Source organism: Oryzias melastigma, linkage group LG5 (genome assembly GCF_002922805.2).
Source record: "Oryzias melastigma strain HK-1 linkage group LG5, ASM292280v2, whole genome shotgun sequence".
Lineage (NCBI taxonomy): Eukaryota > Metazoa > Chordata > Actinopteri > Beloniformes > Adrianichthyidae > Oryzias > Oryzias melastigma.
Window position 1 is genome coordinate 34322331 of NC_050516.1, and position 21670 is coordinate 34344000.

The window sequence follows — 21670 nt, forward strand, 5'->3', positions numbered from 1 at the left end:
CAGAATCCTTCAACCACGAGGACCAACAACCAACCATCTCTGGACCTCTCTGCTCAGCTGCCCCACAGCCACAGACTCGGTTCTACCTGCTCACCGTGTCCTCCAGCTCCAGAAGGACAAAGTAACGCCACTCACCTCCCCATGTTTCCAGCGCTTGGGTCCTTCTGGCCTCATGAAACCATGACAACGACTTCAGTAAGTTTTCATCATTTTCGTTTCGTTTTCATCAAAACTGTTTTACTGTAGTCAGAATAACCCGAGTGAACGTACTAAGACAGCAGCAGTGTAGAGTAGAGTCCATTCACACCGGCCTTTCTCTCTTAGACATGGACGGAGATTCAGTTTCTGGACAGAAGAGGCATTGCTGCTTCTGCAGGAACTCTGCAGCTGATCTTCAGGTTCCAGAGACGACCACCTCCACACCTGAAGTCCAACCAGACAGGTGAGAGGGGGGGCGACAATTACAACATTAGTAGAATGTGATTGTGATCACACAGTGTTAATGTAGAGACTATTCAGCTCAATGGAGGTTTATATACATGGTAACAATCTTCATGTAATGTGAGAATCAAATCTTCCATTAATGCTGATGCTGGCAGGTGTTTTCATGAAATTCTCAGTTATTAGATTAATTATACGTTTTAATTCCACAGAGGAAAATGGTCAAATGTTTGTCATTTGTATATTTACATTTATCAATACAATATTTGGCCAAAATAAGAAATAAGGTAAGAAGGTTTGGTTGGTCTTCAAAGTCAAACAAGGAGAACATTTCTGAAACAAATGGATTTAGGTTTCAATAGGATTGATGCAAAAGGAACAGCTTGGGTCAAAATACTTAAGAAATCTTTGGAAAATAAGATGTTAACTACAGTAAGAAGGAAAATAAAGACATAAAAAAGAAGGGAACAATAACCAAACAGATTTGTTGAAAGGTTATGAGGGACGTTTTTGAGGATTTCATGGTTCTTAATGAGACATCATATGTTTTGAATCTGTTTATAAAACAGGACGTTTACAATCTTTCCATTAACAACGAATACTACATTTCTTAATTAGTAAAATAATATTCATAGTTGTGAATTAATTATGTGTAAATGTTAATACGTCTGAGGCACAAAAAGGGTGAATGTAAAGTTAAAGATTATTTCAATTTCTGAGGTTTCTCCAAAAATCTTGGAATGTGAACATGGGAACAATAAACGCTCCTGTTTCATCATCTAAATTACAAAAAATGTGCAGAGTTCAACACAATCTGCTTTTAAAAAATTCAGCAAAAGGACAGATTTTATTAATCAGTTTGAAATGGGATTCTTTGATTTTTGGTAAAATAGGTCATTTAATAAACTTCAAATGGCTCTAATTATTGTATTGTCCCTACATTGACTTTATAGAGACAATTGTCACATCCAGATCTGCAACTTTTTACTTAACTACACACAGAATAACACATAACTTTATGAAACAGAGTTTTCGAACAAACATAGGAGGAATTAAATAACAAACAAACAAACAAAACTAATTAAATGAATACAGATCTGAGCAGTGAGGCAAAGAACAAAAACATGCTTCACATTGCTACAAAAGGGAAGTTTTAGTTCATCATACATTGTTCTTATTTTTGGTTCCTTGAGGAGCTTCAGCAATTCTAAATATAGTTTGAATTTGTTGGTAAATATTCTACATTTTGGGGAGTCTTTATACATTTATATTTGTGACAATTGATTACATTTTCAGGATGACATTTCTTCTCATTTATTTTCTAATATGATGTCAAATATGATGGGGTTTGATGGAAATGTTGTGGGAAAATCTCTCCCAGCCAATTATGTGGCTCTTCCCAAAATATTTGTATTTGGGGACAAAAATAAAATAAATTAAGAGCTGTGTGGTTTCTATTTCTTTTTCACAGAATGCACACATACTATCATTCATATTAAACCATAATCTGAAAGATAAATAAACATAATTTAGTATTTCACAATGAGTTTCTTTACATTAAGAATAAATATGAATTTTACATATCAACTTCTGAATGTATTCACTATATCTTGATTTATGTAAAATTTTATTTTTTATTAGGTTTCTGACATACATATTGCACTTTGAGGTCCTATTAATTGATTATTATTTTTTTATTCTAATATTTAAACATTTCTTATGATGCCTTTGTAAAAACATTTTATTACAACTGTATTTGCAATCCTCTGTATTTTGTGTTTCTTTTTTGTTCCATGTCTTCAGTTCTGAAAATAAAGTTATAAAAACTAACTAAATAAACAAATGACTCAATGGGCTACCCGATCACCCAGCTGCCGCAAATCGTGTTAAAACTGTCAACCAGCGCCGAGTAATAAAGTTTTTTTTAAAAAAAGTTCGCGCAGAAAGGAAGTCCCGCAATACATATGCGCGTGATTAGGGCGTGGTTAGGGAAAGGGGATCGGGTACTTGTCGCTGCATGTTCAGTTTGCGGAAGCCAAACGGTTGCACCGCTCACCCCGCATGCGCGAACCATACGTCACTGACAGTGACAAGCCCCTCCCCCGGCCCCGGTATCTGTGCAGAGCCGAGTCCGCCTAGGTCATCTCAAACACAATAATATGTTTTTTTTTTAATTCAAACACAATGTCAGTACAACATTTAGTGCAACACTCAAGAACATTTCAAAGACAAACAAACAAAACAGAATGATCAATATAATTTATATGGTAATAAAAAGATTGTGTTCCATTTATTTCTGTCTAAATATGGCCATCTATGTTTGCATTCAAGGTTTGAATAATAACTCACTGGACTCTAATAAACTTGTTTGTGGACTTCTTAACAACCAGATCAATTCCCTGAACTAAAATCAATATTTGAGTTAAATTGAAGTCTTCATATTTTACCTTTTTTGCTATTAAATATATATTATGTGGAATCAAGCCATTAACCAAATTCTTTCTGAGGTATAACAACATTGTATTTGCGTAAAAAACTTTCACAGGTGCCGATTTCCTCTATCATCAAATAGCTGATTTACTGTAATCATTTTATTGGCACACCAGTTTTGTAGAAATAAACTTTTGTTTTTGTGTAACAATTGTTCCACAAAATGCAATTGTGAGGAGAAAAGTTGTGTTTGAACATAACAGTCCAGCATAACAGAGCTTGTTGGTGAAAATTGTCCAATCTAACAGGAGTTTTCTGACACAAAATGGACATTTCAGTAAAAAAAAATTAGACCTCGTAAATTACTAAATAAATAGTTTGGGACAATATTCCATAAACTATTGGGATTCTCAAGAGATCCACTTAATTTTCAAAACCTGATTGAAAACAGTAAAAGTCAAAACCTCTAATCCCCCATCAGCTGAAGAGTTTGACAGGACGTTTTTCTGAACTTTATGGGTTTTGTTTTTCCACAGAAAACTAAACAGAATTTGATCCAGATCAGAACACGGAGTTTTAGTGACATCTAGTGGCGAGAAAACATATGACGCTCTGGACATCCTTCTGCTTTAGTTAGAAGTACTCGACCATGAATGGACAAATCTCTAGTTAACCAGCTGTTAAACTTCTTTCTAATAGTTTCAGTAACAGGGCTAAAGTTATCCTCCATATTTTTACCTTCTTGATAAGTAACAGTTTTTTTCTCACAGGAATACCACAAACTTCCTCATCAGTAACATTATTTACAGGTCAAATTTCACATTTTTTTAAATTAGGTTTTAATCCAGAAATGCTTGAAAAGAGAGAAACAGCAGATAAAACCTCAAGGATTTCGCTGACATTATTTTAAAAATCGTGGCATCATCTGCAGATTTTTAATTTTTTTTTTTTTTTTAATTTATTGGGTCTCCTCTCCTTACTAGTAAGATTTAATTTGATATAGATGGATTTATGATCAGTCAGTATGGCTGGAAAAATGTTTACATCTGTCACTTTTCTTTCCAATTCTTTGGAAATCAACAAAAAAAAAATCAATTTCAATGTTTTAATCTCCAGATATCAGATACATTCAAGCGGCTTGAAAAGTCAGTCAGATAATGATTTGAAGAAGAATAAGACAAAAGGACCAATCATGCCAGTCAGGGTGCTAACGTACGGGCACACCCGTATACGCTTACACAGGCATGTCCGTCCGTCTCTGCAGTCTAACCCAGTCAGTCTAACCCAGTCGCAAGCTCCTGAGCCACTAACCACAGCGCCTATACCCACTGCAGGCGGCTCCCTGACAGCACAACTGATCCCAGTACGCGCGAAGTCGCTCAGAGGTATATATACCCTGCATATGGTAGTACGTTCCAAACATGAGGTTTTAACGCTAATATTTTTTTTTTATCGCTGCAATGTGTTGGAAAATTTGAATTACACACTATATGCTACTTATAAATGAAATATGACGACAAAAAATATATTTTTACTTTTACAAAGATACAGTTTCGGCCGCAGTGCATGTTGGGAGGCGTGAAGCATGCCCGCTGGACTGCGGTTAGACCCCTTCCTGCCGTCACATGGAGGTAGATTGATAGACGCGTCATTCACGGATCCGGGGGTAACCAGCGGCGCCGCCATGTAGCAGGAGTCAAGCTAAGCTAGCTCTACGTGCTAAAGTAGCAATAGTCGACGGAGAACCGGAACCATGCCGGTTGTTTGTTTTGCCTTCGGATACAACCGGAAATCTTTAGGTAGCGGATCACGTGGAATGACCTTTGACGAGTAAGTTGTAACATTTGTTTGTTATTAGAGCAGGTATTTAAGTCCGTGTAATAGTAAACAAAGTCACGTGGCTAACAAAGACATGCTAACGGCAGAAACTGTTCCTCTTCGTATTCTCTTTTGCTATGTTGTTGGTCTTTTCTCCACTATCCGATAAGGTTTGTAGCGATAGGAATTGCTTGTTTTTTTGGAGAACAATCAGAATAAAATCCGGAATTAAATGATGACGAATTTCTCTGTTTAGATATTAAATTATTTTATGTACATCATGTCCTCCATCATGAGAAAAATGCTACAAGAACATGTTAAAAACACATAATTTTCATTAGAGTGGGTGTTAAACTTCTATTTCATCATAAAGGTTAATCTAGTAATTGAGAGTAAATGTTTTTCATCTCTTCGTGTTTCTGTGTATTCTAATATATTTTTGAAATAAGACGTTTTCAAATGATTTCTTTGTAATGAAAAAGTACTTGATACTTTGAGGCATTTTGATCATCATATTGATCAAACATTTCCTGTTGAAGAGCAGAGCTTCCACCTGCTTCACCAGAAGAACAGAGATGTCCTCAGAGGACAGTGAAGGTCAGAGCAGCAGATCATGTGATGCATCAGAACTACAGAGAAACGTGTCAGTCTGTTTGTTCAAGCTGAAACTGGTCAGAAATGTGTTTTTACTCAGGAAGTAGATTACAGAGTTCAGGATGAACGGCCGATATTTGAGGTCTTAATGTTTATGTTCCATAAAATCCAGCTGCACCACACGGGCGACCCTGAAGCTTCAGAGTGCTGTCACATGCAAGAGGTTGTGCACAAAATGTTATTTTGTCATTTTACTGGAAAATGTTTATTTTACTAATTAGTATCAATCCCTGTAGGAAACCTTCAGGTCAGAGGTCGTGTGGATTTTTCCAGCTTGGAGCAGACAGACAGCTCAAGCTGACCACTACCTGCTTTGTGTGAGTGTCCTCGGTCTTTGTTTTTAGTAGGATAGAGAAGAAAGATGAGAGGTTGATGTGTCGTGTTTGGATAGACTGTCTAACAGCAGCCTGGATCTCAGGCTGAAAGGTTCAACATGGAACCTGGTTAACAGATTTAAAGGTTCAGCATGGAGCCACATCTCAGAATACTTTATTTATTGATCTATTTTGACAGGTAAACATTTGATTTGTGTGTTATTTGTATTCTCTGCAGTACCAGGAGAATCTTTGACCCTGTTTGGAGAACTGGAAGAGACCTTCAGGTGTGTTAATACAAACTTCTGAAAGCTCATTGAATACATAATAATGTAATTAAAAACTATCAGGTTCACGTCAGCTCTCTTTATTTAAGTTCTCCCTTTTTCTTCGTCAGTTCTTTTCTCAGCAGATGTCAGGCAGCTGCTGCAGCATTTCATGCTGATGTGAGTATTTTCTTCCTGTTACTTGATTATAATGTTTCAACATGCTAAAATAAATGTATTTTGCTTTCCAATAAGCTCTCTGCATCAGCACCTCGTCTGAAATGACATTCAGTGGAGTAAGTTTCCTCAGAAAGTTCCACCAAAACACCAGTGCCAGTCTTCAGATTCTATTTTCTTTCCTTAGAGCTGTTTATACTTCATCACATCCGTCTCATCCACAATCACACGCTTTAGTTCAGACTAATGTCGGCTGGTTTTGCTTGTGACTGTCCAAAAAACCTGCCATGAACTTCTGAGAGGTGTTTATGTTTTTCTAGTACTGCGATCGTCTCCAGCGTTTATATTTTAATCTGAAAAACTTACTGTGTTTGTGAATGCGCAGACTCATGAAAGGTGGAGGGGACGTGATGTGCTCCTCCACTAAATAGAGTTGGACAATAGAAAAGGTGAAAAATAAAATTAAAATTAAAAAGGGGCAAGTTTCATTCTGGAGTGCTGCCAAATCTAAAATACAAGAAATGTCTTTCCAGTAACTTGTTTTTCTATCTCGTTGTCCGCTCACACACAGACATATTTCCAGCGCTTGGGTCCTTCTGGCATCATGAAACCATGACAACGACTTCAGTAAGTTTTCATCATTTTCAGCCTTCAGAGATATTTTCCTGGACAGAGTTTTCTGCGTAGTCACGTACTCTAATCGCTGAAATAAATTAAAGTTAAATGACAGGATTTGCCCGTGATTTCAGTTTGGGCTTTAAATTCCAGTCACGTGTGACATCACCAGCTGGTGTCACATTCTGCTCCGACTCGAGCGATTACGAATCACTCAGAAGTATAAATCAACCTTAAGGGGGAAACGCCAGCAATCCGGCTGTGGTGGATTCAACTAATGGAAAGGCTTTTCACAGATGGGTGTGGCTGCTGCTGCTGCTCCATCATATCACGGTTCTCCAAGCTGTGGATATTTGCAGTTCTGGCACAGAGCAGACATCAGCTCACACAAATGTTAATGAAAACTGTTTTACTACAGTCAGAATAACCCGAGTGAACGTACTAAGACAGCAGCAGTGTAGAGTAGAGTCCATTCACACCGGCCTTTCTCTCTTAGACATGGACGGAGATTCAGTTTCTGGACAGAAGAGGCATTGCTGCTTCTGCAGGAACTCTGCAGCTGATCTTCAGGTTCCAGAGATGACCACCTCCACACCTGAAGTCCAGTCAGACAGGTGAGAGGGGGGGCAACAATTACAACATTAGTAGAATGTGATTGTGATCACACAATGTTAAAGGGTTAGTAATGCCCTGGGACAAAGCTAAAATAAGTATCCAGATATATTCCATATGTTCTAATGTATCAAAAATAACAAATAATTACCGTTGACAAACGCAGGTTTTTGTAAAATTTGACAAAATCAACGACAAATCACACTTGCATTTCGCCCTGCTTCAGAAACGGCTCGATTTGGGTCACGTGACGCGTTGACGTCACATGGGTGAGACAGCGCCAGCAGCAGAATGCAGGCGGACCCGGGGTGTCAAGAGATACATGTATGTGTGTGCGCTGCTGCAAAGTTGAATTCTATAAACATCGTTGTTATGGTCCGACGGAGTATTAGGGCCACCAAAAAAAATAAAAAATTAAAATTATGATTTTTAAAGTCGTAAATTTACGAGATTTACAATCGAAATGAGCCTATTGTGAATGAACACTGAGAGCAGAACCAGACCGACTAAACTGTGAAAAGCTTCTGATTTCAACAGGTAAACTGAATGTTTAAAACATTGCACATGTTTGGAAGTTTCTTTGTTTGATTTGCAGTTTATTAATCATTGATGGTGGCTTGCGGGATCTCTGCATCCCATGTTGTTGTTGTGTGTTGAAACGGGACGATTCATGTGGAGAACAAGGTAGGGCTGGGCGATATGACGATAAAAAAACGTCGTACGATCTCCAAAGCACCGCCCGATAATAAGGCAGAAGCACCACATCTGTCTGAAAATCACTTCAAAGTTCAGTTGACAGTGTTTTAAGTGTTCTAACACGGTCACGTTTAATCTCAGGAAGTACTATGATCATACTGTACATGGTAGTGTTTGGGGAAAACTGATTGGTGTTTTTAGGAAGGCAAACTTCGCTTTTTTGGATGTCATTGTGTATATACAATGACAAACTAACATACAGTGTAAGACAATTAGACAACAGCAGAAATAGTACATCTCTTTCAGATCCAGACCAGGTCTGAGAGCTTCAGACTCTTTGAAACCTCATTGGAGAGAGACTTCACCATAGCCCAGCAAATGTACGGCCAGAACAGGTTCTAAGCAGTAGGCCACTGCTGTGATCTACAGTATGGACTGGTTACTCTTTCATCCTTTATTTATTTTTTGTTTTTAATTTTCGTGGACCATGAGTTTTAATGCGGTTCCTGCCAAGTGTGTTCTAGGATTTGGAAGCATGTAAGTTCTGTTGTTTCAAAGCCAAGTGAGATTCCTCCTTGTACCTCAGCAGTGCTGTCAGTGTGTTTGTTGTTAGAATCTAGAAGTATTCATTATCACCACGTCGGCCAGATTGAGTACGCCACAGTTCATGTACTTAATGCAATTGCATAAAAAAAAAAGTTTGAAAAAGTTTGATCTCCGGGTATAATACGACACATTTTTGTGAATGTATTTCTGGTTTTACCCAAAATAGTTCATTAAGAAGCCAGGTGGTTTTAACTTGTGTGCTATCCTAGACATGTTTACATTAAAAGTGAGGTCATCTGGACCCCACAAGACAGCATGCTGAAGTTTTTTCCCCAAGGATTTTTAATCTTGTCTGGTGTCTGTGGCAGACATAAGATCCTGTCCACATTTGTTATGGGAGAGATCACACATCAATGTAATGGTTGGGTCATCTTGACCCTATAAGAGAGCACAAGGGTTAAAGTACTTTTAAATTATTTAAAAATATAATTTTGTTAAAACCAACTTTTCAACAAGGGGGTTAGTAAACAATGTCAGAGCTTGTATTTAATTTATTTTTGTATCTCATTTATGTTTTATATTTCTGTATTTTGTTTAAAACATGTAAAGAGTCTAATGCTGTTATCCCAATACAAATGTTGTACTGATGGTGCTGGTCAAATCCCAAATAAAATGTAACATTTACATATTTAGTGTTGTTTTTACTGTTTCTCAAATCATTCTCATTAATGGCTTTGGTGAGACATTCAAGAGAAATGAAAGAGACATGAACGAGACAATAATGAGATCTCTTTTAGAGCTAATCCTTCTCAGATGTGTCTCAACAGCATCTCAAATTTGTCTCATCCTTTTCTCCTTAATCCTTCTTTAAAATAGCTGAGACAATTTAGATCAGAGTGAGACTATTATGAGATCTCTGTTGTTTCTCCCACTTCTTAAGTCTTGCTCAAAAAGCTTATCTCAATTCAAGCTCATTTGTCTCGGTGATGTCTTTGATCATTTGTCTTAACTCTTGCTCCTAAGGGTCCCTTGGGAGCAAGAGTTAAGACACAAATGATCACAGAATGATACAAAGATGAGACGCTCAAACCGATCTCAAACTTATCTCAGGAGACGAGCTTGAGCCACATTTGAGCAACAGATTTTTCCTATGGGTTGTGAATTTTCCACCAGCAACCAGTTGCTCTTTAGCGGTTGTTTCCACTAACAACCACCAGAGGGCGCTGTTTTTTCTTCTGACAGTGCCAGAAGAAGAAGTGTCAAAACAAACATGGAGGAGAATCGGATTGTTTTCCTCTTTACCTTTTATATTTTACTCATTTGAAATGAAGCATTATTAGTCATGTTTTTATTTTTAGCCATGTTAAATATAAAAATGCGACTTATACTCCAGAGTGACTTATATATGGTTTTCTTTTTCTTTATTAGACGTTTTTACTACGATTTATACTCACTTATAATCCCAAAAAATATGGTAAATATTTTTTGACTTATTGTACTTTCTCTTTCTGAAAACATGTAAAACAAATCATAACCAGCTGTAAATTGCAAAAAAAACTGACATTATGCAGGTTATTTTTTTAATCAAAGAAGTATCTATCCTGATTTATGAAAAAAGATGTAAAGAGTACTAAAAAACTTTGTTCTCTGATAAATAACTAACTGTCTTTGTGTTCAGCCTTTACACAGTTTGGTTTTATTTCCTAAACATTTACATATTTTTGTTCTATTATTAAACCATATGTGGTTTAGAGAGTTCACGATGATAAAAAAGAAGTGAAGTTTCCCTGCAGTTCCATGATCTTCATGATTCCACAGATCCGTCTGATTTGACCTTCTGGAGTTGCGGTGACGGACACCTGAGCCGAGGATTACGCCCTCCTCACTGCTACTCTCACTTCCTCTGTCTGCAGGTCTGAATGACATAACAAACTCACAGAAGCATCAAACAGAGACTCGTTTTTGATCAAGTTCTTTTTTTATTAACAGAGATTTATACATTTTAATTTCACATAGTTTCCTTAAACTGTTCAAATAGAAATATTTATGCTTTAATCCTCATTTTCTTACTGCGTTGTTGCAAGAAACTTCAATAAGATCCTTTTATTTAGAAAAAAAAAATTAAATCTTAAGAAGGATGACTTTTTTTGGATAATTTTAGAGAAATGGTCACCCTGGATGAGGTCTATTTTCTTAAAAATACTTTTAATTTTAGCGTTGCTATTCCTTCTATCAAAAAATACATAAAAAAGAAAAAATATAGGTATGAAACACAACATAAAATGTAATAAATAAATACAAAGAGTAATGAAAAGAAGGGGTTTATACAAATATGCCCCTTGGATGTTATAAAATACACAACCCCTTTTGTAATAGTGTGTCAAACACAAAAGGCCTTCAGCTCGTGTCGGTTTGTTCAGCTGTTGGACAGGACAAGTTTAAAAAAAAAATTATTAGGTAGTTGTGGTCATATATCAATAATTTGTTTGAAGAACATTGAGGCTCGTTTTAATGAATTTGCACATGTTCATGTTGTGTACGTTCACAAAAACATAAACTGACTGATGATAGTTCTTTTATTTTGAAAAACCAAACAGAAATTTCATGTGTATTCTTACATTTTTTAAACAATACATTTTTATAAAATTTAACTTTTTCACTTTTCTCAACATTTTACCAAAACTTTTGGTGTTTCTGAGCCTGACTGGTTGTGACCACCAGCTGTTTTACTTTGGAGGGTCAAAGAGGCTTAAAACATGAATATGTAAATATATTATATTTCAGAAACTACTCAGTTACATAACTTCTCTTCTCTGGTGAAAACATTCATTGGGAGATGGACCTATAGTGCCTCCCAGAGGACAAAAACATTATAATTCATAAGGTAAAAATCACAAAAACATCTATTGTCTGTTGTTGGGATTATGAATAAAACACAAATATTTGCCCAAGTCATTGTGAAGTTATATTTTTAAGATGTAGAAATACTAATAACAGAAGAAAGAATGTTCAATTAAAATGCAGTGGAATTATTATGACAGTTTAATGAAAAGAAAAGTGACTAATAAAAGGAGAATTGTTGACAAAAAGTATTTAGACATTTGAAAAGTGGATTAAATTACAACCTTGTAGTAAAAACTGTTCTTTAAATGAGGTATGCATGTAGGACGTGTGCACAGGTAGACTCCAGGTGGTGCTCAAGCACCTATTTCTGCACAGCAAGCTCAGTTTTTTTTTTTTTATTTACAAATACTAATAAAAAGATTTGGCATTGTCTTAATATTTATTTTAATCAATGAAATATATTAATTTTTGTCAATTGTTATTTTTTTTTTATAAAAACTTTATTCTATAATTTTTTTCTATTTTTAATTGGTTTAATTTTGTTCACTTTCTTGCAAATTGGTGTAAAAATTGTCGCCATTTTTAATAAATACTTGCATGCATTAAATAACAATAAAGTATAAAGTAAAAAAAAATCCTTAAAACTACAAAATGTTGGCCCTTAAATGAACTTTGCATGATTTATTTAATGATGTCAGCTCTTCTTTCTGTCGATAAAGCTACCAAATCAACTGCCGAGGTTTCCTGTTACATTCCAGATGAGCCGTACTTAAAGCATAAAGAAGTAAAGTCTGACGTTTTAAATTACTCTGTAATTAGTCAACAAAATAAAAGAATGAATAAAAGTTTTCTCACAGTTTCAAGTGTTGAGGATCTGGAGGTGTCTGTTACACTGGTGCAGGTGCAACATGCGGCGAGGTGAGTTTGTCTCTTATTTTGTGTTCTTTTACACATCACACATGAACACACACACACACATATAGTCGCCAGCGCTCGTGTGTTTATAGAAACACACTTAACATTCATGATTTTGGTAAAGACGTTTGCTGACAAATGTCTTTGCCTTCCCAACCATAAAAGTGGTTTGGAACATTTTCTAAACAGTATTTATTGTAAATACAACTGTATATCATTTGAATTAAAGGGACCATACCATGAAAAAACTACTTTTTGAGCTTTTAAGTGAATTATACTGTTCAATCCTCACTATAAACAACCCCAAAGCGGTATTTTGATCTGTTCACGCATTTCTGATTAATCCTAAAAAAAAACCAAAAAAACAGTTCCAGCCCCTCCCACACCTACGAAAACGAGCGAGTTCTCACATTCTGATGTCACAACGTGAGAACCGCCCCTTTCAGGAAGAGTCTGCTCTACCAGCACCGCCTCCAGTCTAACACGACACCCAGGTTGTGTCCGAAATCCCTCCCGAATCACTTTAGAGTGCGGGACTATATAGTGCCCTAGATTTTACACGACGTTCACTATTTTTCTTTAGTTTTTCCAAACGCCAGATATGACATCACCAGTTTCACTAAGTCAAAATCGAATCAAAACGAACATTTCCTGACGTTTATTTATGACTCCACTGTGTTCTGATGGTGAAAATGTGGACGGTTTATTAAAAAATACATTTAAACATGTTTCTTAGTTCGAAATTGTTCGACCGCAATGCATTGTGGTCTATATTCGCTAATCTAGTGAGCATCGATGCACACTAATTTTTTGCAAAGACTTCTGGGAAATTTCGAGTGCACTCGATTTCTCCATTGAGTCAGCGGTGATTAGCAAAACATTTTCCGCCTGTATTTGTATTGGCTACTTAAGGCAGATATATGGTATGTTTGTCCAACTTTCAAAAAATTTGGATGTTGTTTATCTTCCCAGGAGAAACGAAGACACGCTGCTGGGATGACGTCATAAAATGGGCGGCACCCACATGCAACAGCAGGCGGAGCTTCAGCAATCTAGTCGTTTTACTTCAGGGTATGAAAAACTCACAAAAATAACTAATATTTCATAAATGATTTGTTTTTTAGTGTTCCAAAGGTAATATACGATCATTTATATGGATATAGTTTACTGTGAAAGGCTTAAGAAAATCATGGTATGGCCGCTTTAAAGTTGAGGAGTATCTGGAGTAGTACTGAAAAACATCTGTGACACACGTAACAGTCCTTTAAATATCTAAAACATTGTTCTTTTGTTTTTCACAAACCAACAACTACCAGTAGAGTCAATAAAATCCAAAAACCTCCTTTGTGATTCATGGAGATAACAAAAAAATAATAATAATAATGGAAATCTTTCAAACGAGGATTCACTTTAAGAGTAGACGTTTATGTCAATGCACTTTTATTGTCTGTGATGTTCTTTCTTGATGTGTTACCAAAACGCTTCAGTTTTGGAATTATGTCGTAAATTCCATGTAAATTTTTTCTCCAGCGCTTCAAACGACGGTCGCTCCTTGAGTTTCTGAACTCTCTTTGGTGCGTAATGTGTGAAAGTCTGTGAAGGTCTGAAATGCTTCATAGTTTGATGCTTTCTTGGATGATGGGGTTGATAAGTCCTTAGATGGAGTACAGAGAAGTTTCAGCCTCTGAGTAATAAAAGCAAAAAAAAAAAAAAAGAAGTAAGACGAGATTGAACCATCTAATATGCGGTGCCGTTTGTTAATCAGCAAAGTAAAATTTTGACATCAATGTTTTCTGATATTTATAGTGTTAAGAGAAAGAAAATGCATATTTTCACTCTTTAAATTGTTGTATTTATAAATGTTACATTTATTAACAAAATATTCAGTTAGCAAGCTAAATATTTAATTTTAAAACTCATATTTATTTCAAAATTTACATTTACAAACTGAATATTTTATTATATGAAATTAAATATTTAGTTTTTAACTAAACATTTAAAATGTCTAATGTGCAAACTAAATATCTAAGTTTTGTAACTAAAAGTTTAGTTTTTTAACTAATATTTTTAGAATGGATCTAAATCTTTGGTTAAAAAAAAACAACAAAAACTCAACATTTAGTTTTTAAATTAATATTTATGTCCAAACTAAATACTTAGATCCAAGCTAAATATCAACATTTATAAATATTCAGTTTTTGTTGTTTTTATTTAGTTAAAACAAAATATTTATTAAGATAGTTAAATATTTAGCTCTAAACTAAATATTTAGTTACAGAACTTAAATATTTAGTTTCAAAAATAATTATTTATTATTATATAATATTATATAATTTAGATTATATATATATATATATTTGATGTGCAAACTAAATATTTAATTTTATAAAATAAGAAAAATTGTTTGTAAGCTAAATATATAATCTTAAACTAAATATTTAGCTTAAAATTAAAAACAAGACCTGTTTTTTTCTCCTAAAACATGCTAAATATCCCAAAACATTGATGTTAAAGTTTTACTTCAAATATTTACAAATGGCACCCCATAATTTAACACATTTTACCCAACAAACAAATGACTGAGATTACAATTAATAGGGAGTAAACATCTTAAAGACCCACATAACATTTATTTGTACTTAATGATTTTTTAATTATACATTTTTTAGTGTCACAACTTACTTGTTTCAGGGATCCAGGTTTACTTCTTACAGCGTACAGCATCCATAGAGGAACCATCAATGTTGAAGAAAGAGTAAAGAATCCTCCGAGGGCGTATCCCCACCACGGGTATTCATACACATTGTTGAATTTGAGTGGTGTATATTTGACTAAAGAAAACACAAATGTGCACTAGAAAAAAAATGTAAAAAGAGATGCTGAGTGTGGAGGAGAGAGATTGCATTTAAAATAACCCAATCTGTGTTCTAAACATTTATTGCACAGTTATATCACAGTTAGATATGATAAGATTTCATGAATTTGCTGAGCACCATGAGGATGTAACAGCAGCTAAAAGTGGTTTCTTTAATAAGAAAGTCCCCGCTTGAATCTGTTCTAAAGCCTGGTTGAGTTTCCTTTACGTTGCCTGGATTTTTACCAAATTTCAACACAAAAAGTGTTTTGAGTTTTGACTTGAAATTATATCTGAGTGTGCATTAGCCTTTTATGTTGTTTGTTTGTTACCAATTCTTCACTAAATACCAGCTGGCAAACACTGCAGCAGCTCTAGTGTGTACCGTAAGTGTATTTACTTTAATTGTTTCTGTTTTTTGTTGTTGTTAGCTAGGTGCAGCCATTGAACCTGCTGTTAGCACTTTATTCAGTTCATGTTTCTGAGGGACACAGAATCTTGTTTTTCTTTAGAAGTAGATAGCCTAGTTTTTATTTTTGGATGGACTTCAGAGATTTTACTTTACCAAAAGTAAACTATATTATTTGCAGTCATTCTTACACCTAAATCCCTCATATGAGTGTGAAATACTATGTTCACACCGACGCGTGTTCAAGCTACCACTTTCAATGAAAAGTGTTGCACAGGGTGCCCTTTGTAAATCTATATAGTAACATTTTAACAGCAACATCTTTGATTATTTAGACTATTTTAGGAGAAAAAAACATTTTCATTTTTCAAATCCATATTTTCACATTTGGATTCATGTATTTATAAATGTAGCATTTACAAACGAAATTTCAGTTAGCCATCTAAATGTTTAGTGCCATTTCTAAATGTAGTTTAGAGTTTTTAGTTTGTAGCTAAATATTTAGTCTGTAGCTAAATATTTTGTTTGTAGCTAAATATTTAGTCTGTAGCTAAATATTAAGCTACAGACTAAATATTTAGTTACAAGCTAAATATTGTGTTACAGGCTAAATATTTAGTTATAAGCTAAATATTTAGCTTATAACTAAATATTTAGTCCGTAGCTAATTATTTAGTTCGTAGCTAAATATTTCATTTTAGCTAAATATTTAGCTTGTAGCTTATTATTTAGTTTGTAGCTAAATATTTAGCTTGTAGCTGAATATTTCGTTTTAGCTAAATATTTAGCTTGTAGCTAATTATTTAGTTTGTAGCTAAATATTTAGTTTGTAGCTAAATATTGAGTTTTTAGCTAAATATTTAATCTGTAGCTAAAGATTTCGTTGTAGCTAAATATTTAGCTTGTAGCTAATTATTTAGTTTGTAGCTAAATATTTAGGTACAAACTAAACTTCAAACTGTAGGTAGAGTATTCGCTATCAGTCCAGTGTGAACACCGTATACTAAACACACGTTAAGAACTTGCTTTTTGCTCTCTTTTGAACATGTGTCACATACTCAGGGCGAACCTAGCATAATACTTTGTGGTACTTTAGTCACTTTAAGATTGTAAGTTCTGATCCTGCAAATATTATAAAGAAGATAACTTTAACATAATCCAGGACTCTTGTAACGCATGGCAATTTTGAATAAATAATAATGTAAGATTAAGAATTCCTTGTAATCTATCATGTATTACTAGTTAAAGTTGTCGATGAATATTACAAACAAGTATTATTTGTTAGTGTCCCACAGATTTTTTCAAACTTCAAATCATTTTAATAAGACACAATTTTTATATTTCATTTTTGCCTTGCCCCTCTTTTTGTTTATTTGATAGGAAGGTATTAATTATTGACCAATGTTTTTAAATAAAAATTGAAAACTTTCCACCTGTATAACTCAGCTATATATAAAAAAAGCAGTTTGAAGAAATCCTGCTGCTGCTGAAACTCTTTCCTTTAACAACCACACAAACTACTGTACAACTAAAGACAATAAACTAACAAAAGAAACACAAAAATCTAAACCCTATTGTCAGTATTCCAGCTAAAGGATGTCCACAAGTGTAACACTTACCGTGCAGATGGCCGGTGTGAAATATTTCCAGCAGTATTTCATAAACGGCCAGGGATGATATCCAATCATGTCCTTTATGTTGTCATAGTGACGATCTGAACCTGAGGAAACATGGCCGTGTTAAACTGGATCAGAAAATCTAAAAGAGCTTTGATATGTTAAAAACACGACTTACCATAAACCCACCCGATACAGACAGACTGGAGACAAGCAAAGAGCAAAAGAGTCGTCCCACTGCAAGCGTAGTAATCAAACAGCTGGAAGACATAAAGGCCTCCCTGCAAGTCAGGAAACAAAAGATGTTAACTTGCAAATCCACGTCTATCCCAAAACCTATCGAACTGGGTTCTTTGAGATTCAACTCCAATGCTTCACCATGAACTGTCAGAGACATTATTAGAGTTTAATTATTTATTAGGGTTTGAACCCCTGACCTTCTGACTGTGAGTCAGCAGCTCATACCACAGCGCCATCTAGTGGCGGAAACCGGAAATAGGTGTCAGACTTTGTTTTAAGACTGACAGTCTGCAATGTGTAAACATAGGAAGTCATTGTTGATGGTTTAAAGGTATGAAAAATGAAACAAACGCCCCTCCCCCCATGCCACCAGTTTGTCAATTATTCTATTTGTCTTAAAAATATTTTTTTTGCACCTGCATGGAACAGTTTTGAGGTAAAAATAAAATTTAAAAGTAAACAAAATGCTAGCTGTTTTGGCTAATTTAGTTTTTTTTTGGTTTCTTAAGGCTGTTTTGGATTTTAGCTAATATTTCAGCTACATGGTAGCTGTTTTGTCTAGTTTAGGCTTTTTTTTTTGTTTTTAAGNNNGTTTAGCTAATTTTGGCGTATACTTGTATGGCGCTTGCTACCCTCCTTCGAGGGCCAATTTTTCAGCTACATGCTAGCTGTTTCAGCTGACCTAAGTTTTCTTTTAGGCTAATTTGGCATTAAGCTAATATTTGTAGCTGGCTATTAACTTCAGCTATCAGCTTCAGCATTTTAAGCAATCAATTTCAGCATCTTCAGTAACCAAATTCAGCTTACAGCATTCACACTTTCATCGCAGGTAATGCTACATATCTAGTTCATAGTAATGTTAAAAAGTTATGGTTTAAAAGTTAAAAAAAATAGTTTTAGTGTGTTCATTAAATGTTTATCCTCTTCTGCTTTTTAAAATTTTTTTAGGCTATTTTGGATTTTAGCTAATATTTCAGATACATGCTAGATGTTTTGGCTAATTTAGTTTTTTTTTGTTTGTTTGTTTTGTTTGTTTTTTCGGCTATTTTGGAGTTTAGCTATCAGCTTCAGTGTTTTTTGCTATTAATTTCAGCATCTTCAGCAGCCAAATTCAGCTTACAGCATTCACACATCATTATCGCAGGTAATGCTATATATCTAGTTCATAATTATGTTAAAAAGTTACATTTTTATATTTTAAAAAATTTTGTTTTGTGTCCAATAAATGTTTATTCTGTTTGGCCCGTGACCTAAGGTGTGTTTTTGATTTTGGCCCCTTGTGCGATTATGTTTGATACCCCTCCCCTAGAGGGGAGGAGCCAAAAACCAATCAATCCTTCAATAGCATTTTTATATTTTAAAACTTTTCCAGCTTCTTAAACTTTTTCCTTTTAGTCTATTTTTTAGGCATCCCTACCACTAAAAACTATTTGTTTTGCCCCTTTGTAATTGTGTTTCATATGTCACTCACCTCAGTCACCATCACAAGGCCGACCAAGAAACCACTGGCACAAATGGCGAGGAGGAGGAGTTTTCGGCGGCACGTGTTTTGAAAGATGGAAGGATACATGTCAGAGATGGTCGTGACCATGGCTTCTTGATACACAAACTGCAGTGAGAAGACAGACATCTTATAAGCTTCACAAGTTCTGTTGAGTCTTAACTACTGCAGTTTAAATGTTGTCCCACCTCACTGTCTAACCCTAAAAAGATGATCATAACAAAGAAGAAAATCGCCCACAGCTGAGGAAATGGCATTAAAGCCACAGCTCGCGGGTAAGCGATAAAGGCCAAGCCCGGTCCTGTGAAAAGAGAAAAAAGTATTTAAAGAAATCCCATCAATATCAGTGAGTTTTCATTAAGTTTGAACATTTTATACCTGATTCAGCCACCAGAGATATATCCACACCTTGCTCTTTTGCCATGAAACCGAGCACAGAGAAGATGGCAAAACCAGCGACAAAGCTGGTTAAGCTGTTCAGCAGGCAGAGGAAAACACAGTCCCTGATGGTGAGGAGGCAAAACATGAGGACATGTCTCAATCTTCCATGATTACTCATATGTAAGTTTTAGAAAACAGTGCAAAAATACACACCTATAGCAGTTGTTGTTGTATTTGTTGTAGCTTCCTAATGATGTCAAAACTCCTGTGCAAACTCCATAGGAGTAGAAAATCTGGCTTCCAGCGTCCATCCACACCTGAGACATTTATTTTATTAGTACTTCAGTTCAAATGGTAAATTATTGTAAAGCTATTTCTTAAAACTAAAGCATGAGGATGACTAAATATTTAATATATAACACATTTGATACAAGTTTATAATAAAAATCAATTTGACTCAGAGCTTTAATGCACCTTGACTCTTCAAAACATATTTATTTAACACATGGGATCGTAATTCAAGGGACATAAATATCATACAATAATTTAAATTCTGCAGAAATATTTATTTAAATGTCATTGATATAATATTAAGCATTAAAGCAGTATATAAATAGGTTTTTCACACATTTTCATCAAAATCCCACAGGGTTTTTTCAGAGCAAAAAATGAAATAAATGCAAAAAAATGAGACATGAACTGTCTGTTTCAAATGATTGTAATTAGTAATTCATATAGAAGTCAACAGTTTTACAAGAAAACAAGTCAGGGGATGTGGCACTAAAAACAAACAATGCAACATCACTTAGCGTTGGTAAAGTCTGTTTTTTTCTAAAAGCCCCTCGGTCCAGACTGTCCGCTTAATCCTGAACTTTGTATTCGGTCTGTATTCATACTGCGGTCAAGATTTCTTTTTCGAACAAAAGGTTGTCTAAAGTGTTGACTAAATATCCTTTTGTTCATTTGCCAGGAATCCAAAGCAAATTAATAAAATAAGGATCAATGAAAGTCCGAAGCTTCAGAAGTTGGGATTTCGCTGATCAAATTTGAACGTCTTGTAGCACTTTTTACTTTAGCACGGTGGAGACATGCTAAAGGCGGTTACTGAGGAGACAACAGTAAAGAAAATACCCTTATAAGTTTTATGAGTATAGATTGTAGGGAAAACAGAGTGAGAATCAATATGTGTCGTGTTAAATGTTGTTTTGATGAGCCTGCATTCATCTGACCACATTTTAAAGAGCTACTGTGTCTCATTGTTGCTTTACGACTCTCTTTACATCCCATATGGGAGTCGTTTTGGTCCAGTTGTTTCAAGAGCGGAACCTGACTGAGGAAACTCAGGGTGTATTCAGACCGCTTAAAGCGAACCAGAGTTCGATTCCCCCGATAATGCGGAACAAAGTTTCCGTCTGAATACATGCAGGCGCACTCCGGTCTGCGATCACTCTCTGATCCATCTTTTGTTTCGTTCGTTTCCAATCGTGTTGAGCTTGTAGCGTCCTCAGTAATTGTCTAGCAGCGTGCCTCCGCCGCACAAAAGTTACAAGTAAAAAGTAAAAAGTGTTCAAAATTGGTCAGCGAAATAAAAAAGTTTGTGGTTGTTCGCCCACTAATCACTATATAGCGTGTTCGCCCTTTTCTAGTGCTGTCCGAATCTACTGATTCCAAAATTGAGTGCACTAGAAATTTCCCAGAAGTCTTTGCGAAAAACTAGCATACATCGATGCTGACTAGATTAGCAAATATAGACCACAATGCATTGCGGTCAAACTATTTCGAACAAAAAAAGCGTGTTTATTCGGGTTATTCAGAGCAAAACTGTGCTTACCAATAGGTTTTGATTAAGACAAGCCAAACAAGGAGGAATGATTTTATATCGCCGATTTCAATACCAATATTGATATGTTTGGTAAATGTGGTGGATCTGAGATGAACCTCAGAATTTCAAGAGTTTTTATTTGCCATGAATGGTTTTTGTCAGTTTCCCTTTTGTAATTACTTGATAAATATAAAAACAGACTAAAGACAATATTTTTTTCATTCTTAAAGGTGACACAAAACAATTTTAAATCTAAGAGTTTAATGAAAGTTGCTGGTTTTACAGTTACCCCTTAATTTAGAAGATATCTCTGCTAGTTACATAAGAAAGGATCAACCACATTCTTCAAAACTGATTTGATTTTTTAATAATAAGTTAGATATTATATAAGTTTGCTTCTTCCCACTCCTTTTCAGTCAAACTCTACTTGATTTAAGTCAATAATTACCTTATTTAATTAATCAAATGTAACATCACATTTTCTAATTAATGAATGAATTATCTTTAATGTATGTTTCC

General features: G+C 35.0%; 2 protein-coding genes and 1 long non-coding RNA gene across 17 annotated transcripts in view; 2 read left to right on the forward strand and 1 right to left on the reverse strand.

The window, feature by feature from the left end:
- Nucleotides 1-2147: 2147 nt before the first annotated feature.
- LOC112145795 lies at nt 2148-10772 on the forward strand. 13 transcript variants are annotated; one of them, XR_004947942.1, is made up of 7 exons: nt 2157-4701; nt 5229-5286; nt 5456-5660; nt 5896-5944; nt 6055-6103; nt 6179-6727; nt 7212-7484. It is a non-coding gene; the product is annotated as an uncharacterized LOC112145795 (long non-coding RNA). The 13 variants fall into 13 exon arrangements; XR_004947944.1 differs by lacking the exon at nt 5229-5286 and having other exon boundaries at nt 2901-4701; nt 5456-5506; nt 5580-5660; nt 7212-7482; XR_004947941.1 differs by lacking the exon at nt 2157-4701 and having other exon boundaries at nt 4708-5286; nt 5456-5506; nt 5580-5660; nt 7212-7482.
- Nucleotides 10773-13732: 2960 nt separating this feature from the next.
- LOC112144805 (sodium- and chloride-dependent GABA transporter 2) overlaps nt 13733-21670 on the reverse strand; it is a 14397-nt gene continuing 6459 nt past the window's right edge. For 2 of the 3 annotated variants that reach the window (XM_036212076.1, XM_024269597.2), the window contains exons 8-15: nt 19543-19646; nt 19327-19451; nt 19137-19249; nt 18919-19056; nt 17386-17488; nt 17211-17311; nt 15011-15181; nt 13733-14012 (exon numbers count right to left, since the gene is read on the reverse strand). In XM_036212076.1, coding sequence (XP_036067969.1) covers nt 13863-14012; nt 15011-15181; nt 17211-17311; nt 17386-17488; nt 18919-19056; nt 19137-19249; nt 19327-19451; nt 19543-19646 — 1005 coding nt within the window. In that variant the 3' untranslated portion in view covers nt 13733-13862. The remainder of the gene's footprint in view (nt 14013-15010; nt 15182-17210; nt 17312-17385; nt 17489-18918; nt 19057-19136; nt 19250-19326; nt 19452-19542; nt 19647-21670) is intronic. The other variant, XR_004947948.1, reaches the window with a different exon arrangement.
- LOC112144804 (sodium- and chloride-dependent GABA transporter 2) overlaps nt 19393-21670 on the forward strand; it is a 40923-nt gene continuing 38645 nt past the window's right edge. The window contains exon 1 of the mRNA XM_024269591.2: nt 19393-19509. Coding sequence (XP_024125359.1) covers nt 19481-19509 — 29 coding nt within the window. The 5' untranslated portion in view covers nt 19393-19480. The remainder of the gene's footprint in view (nt 19510-21670) is intronic.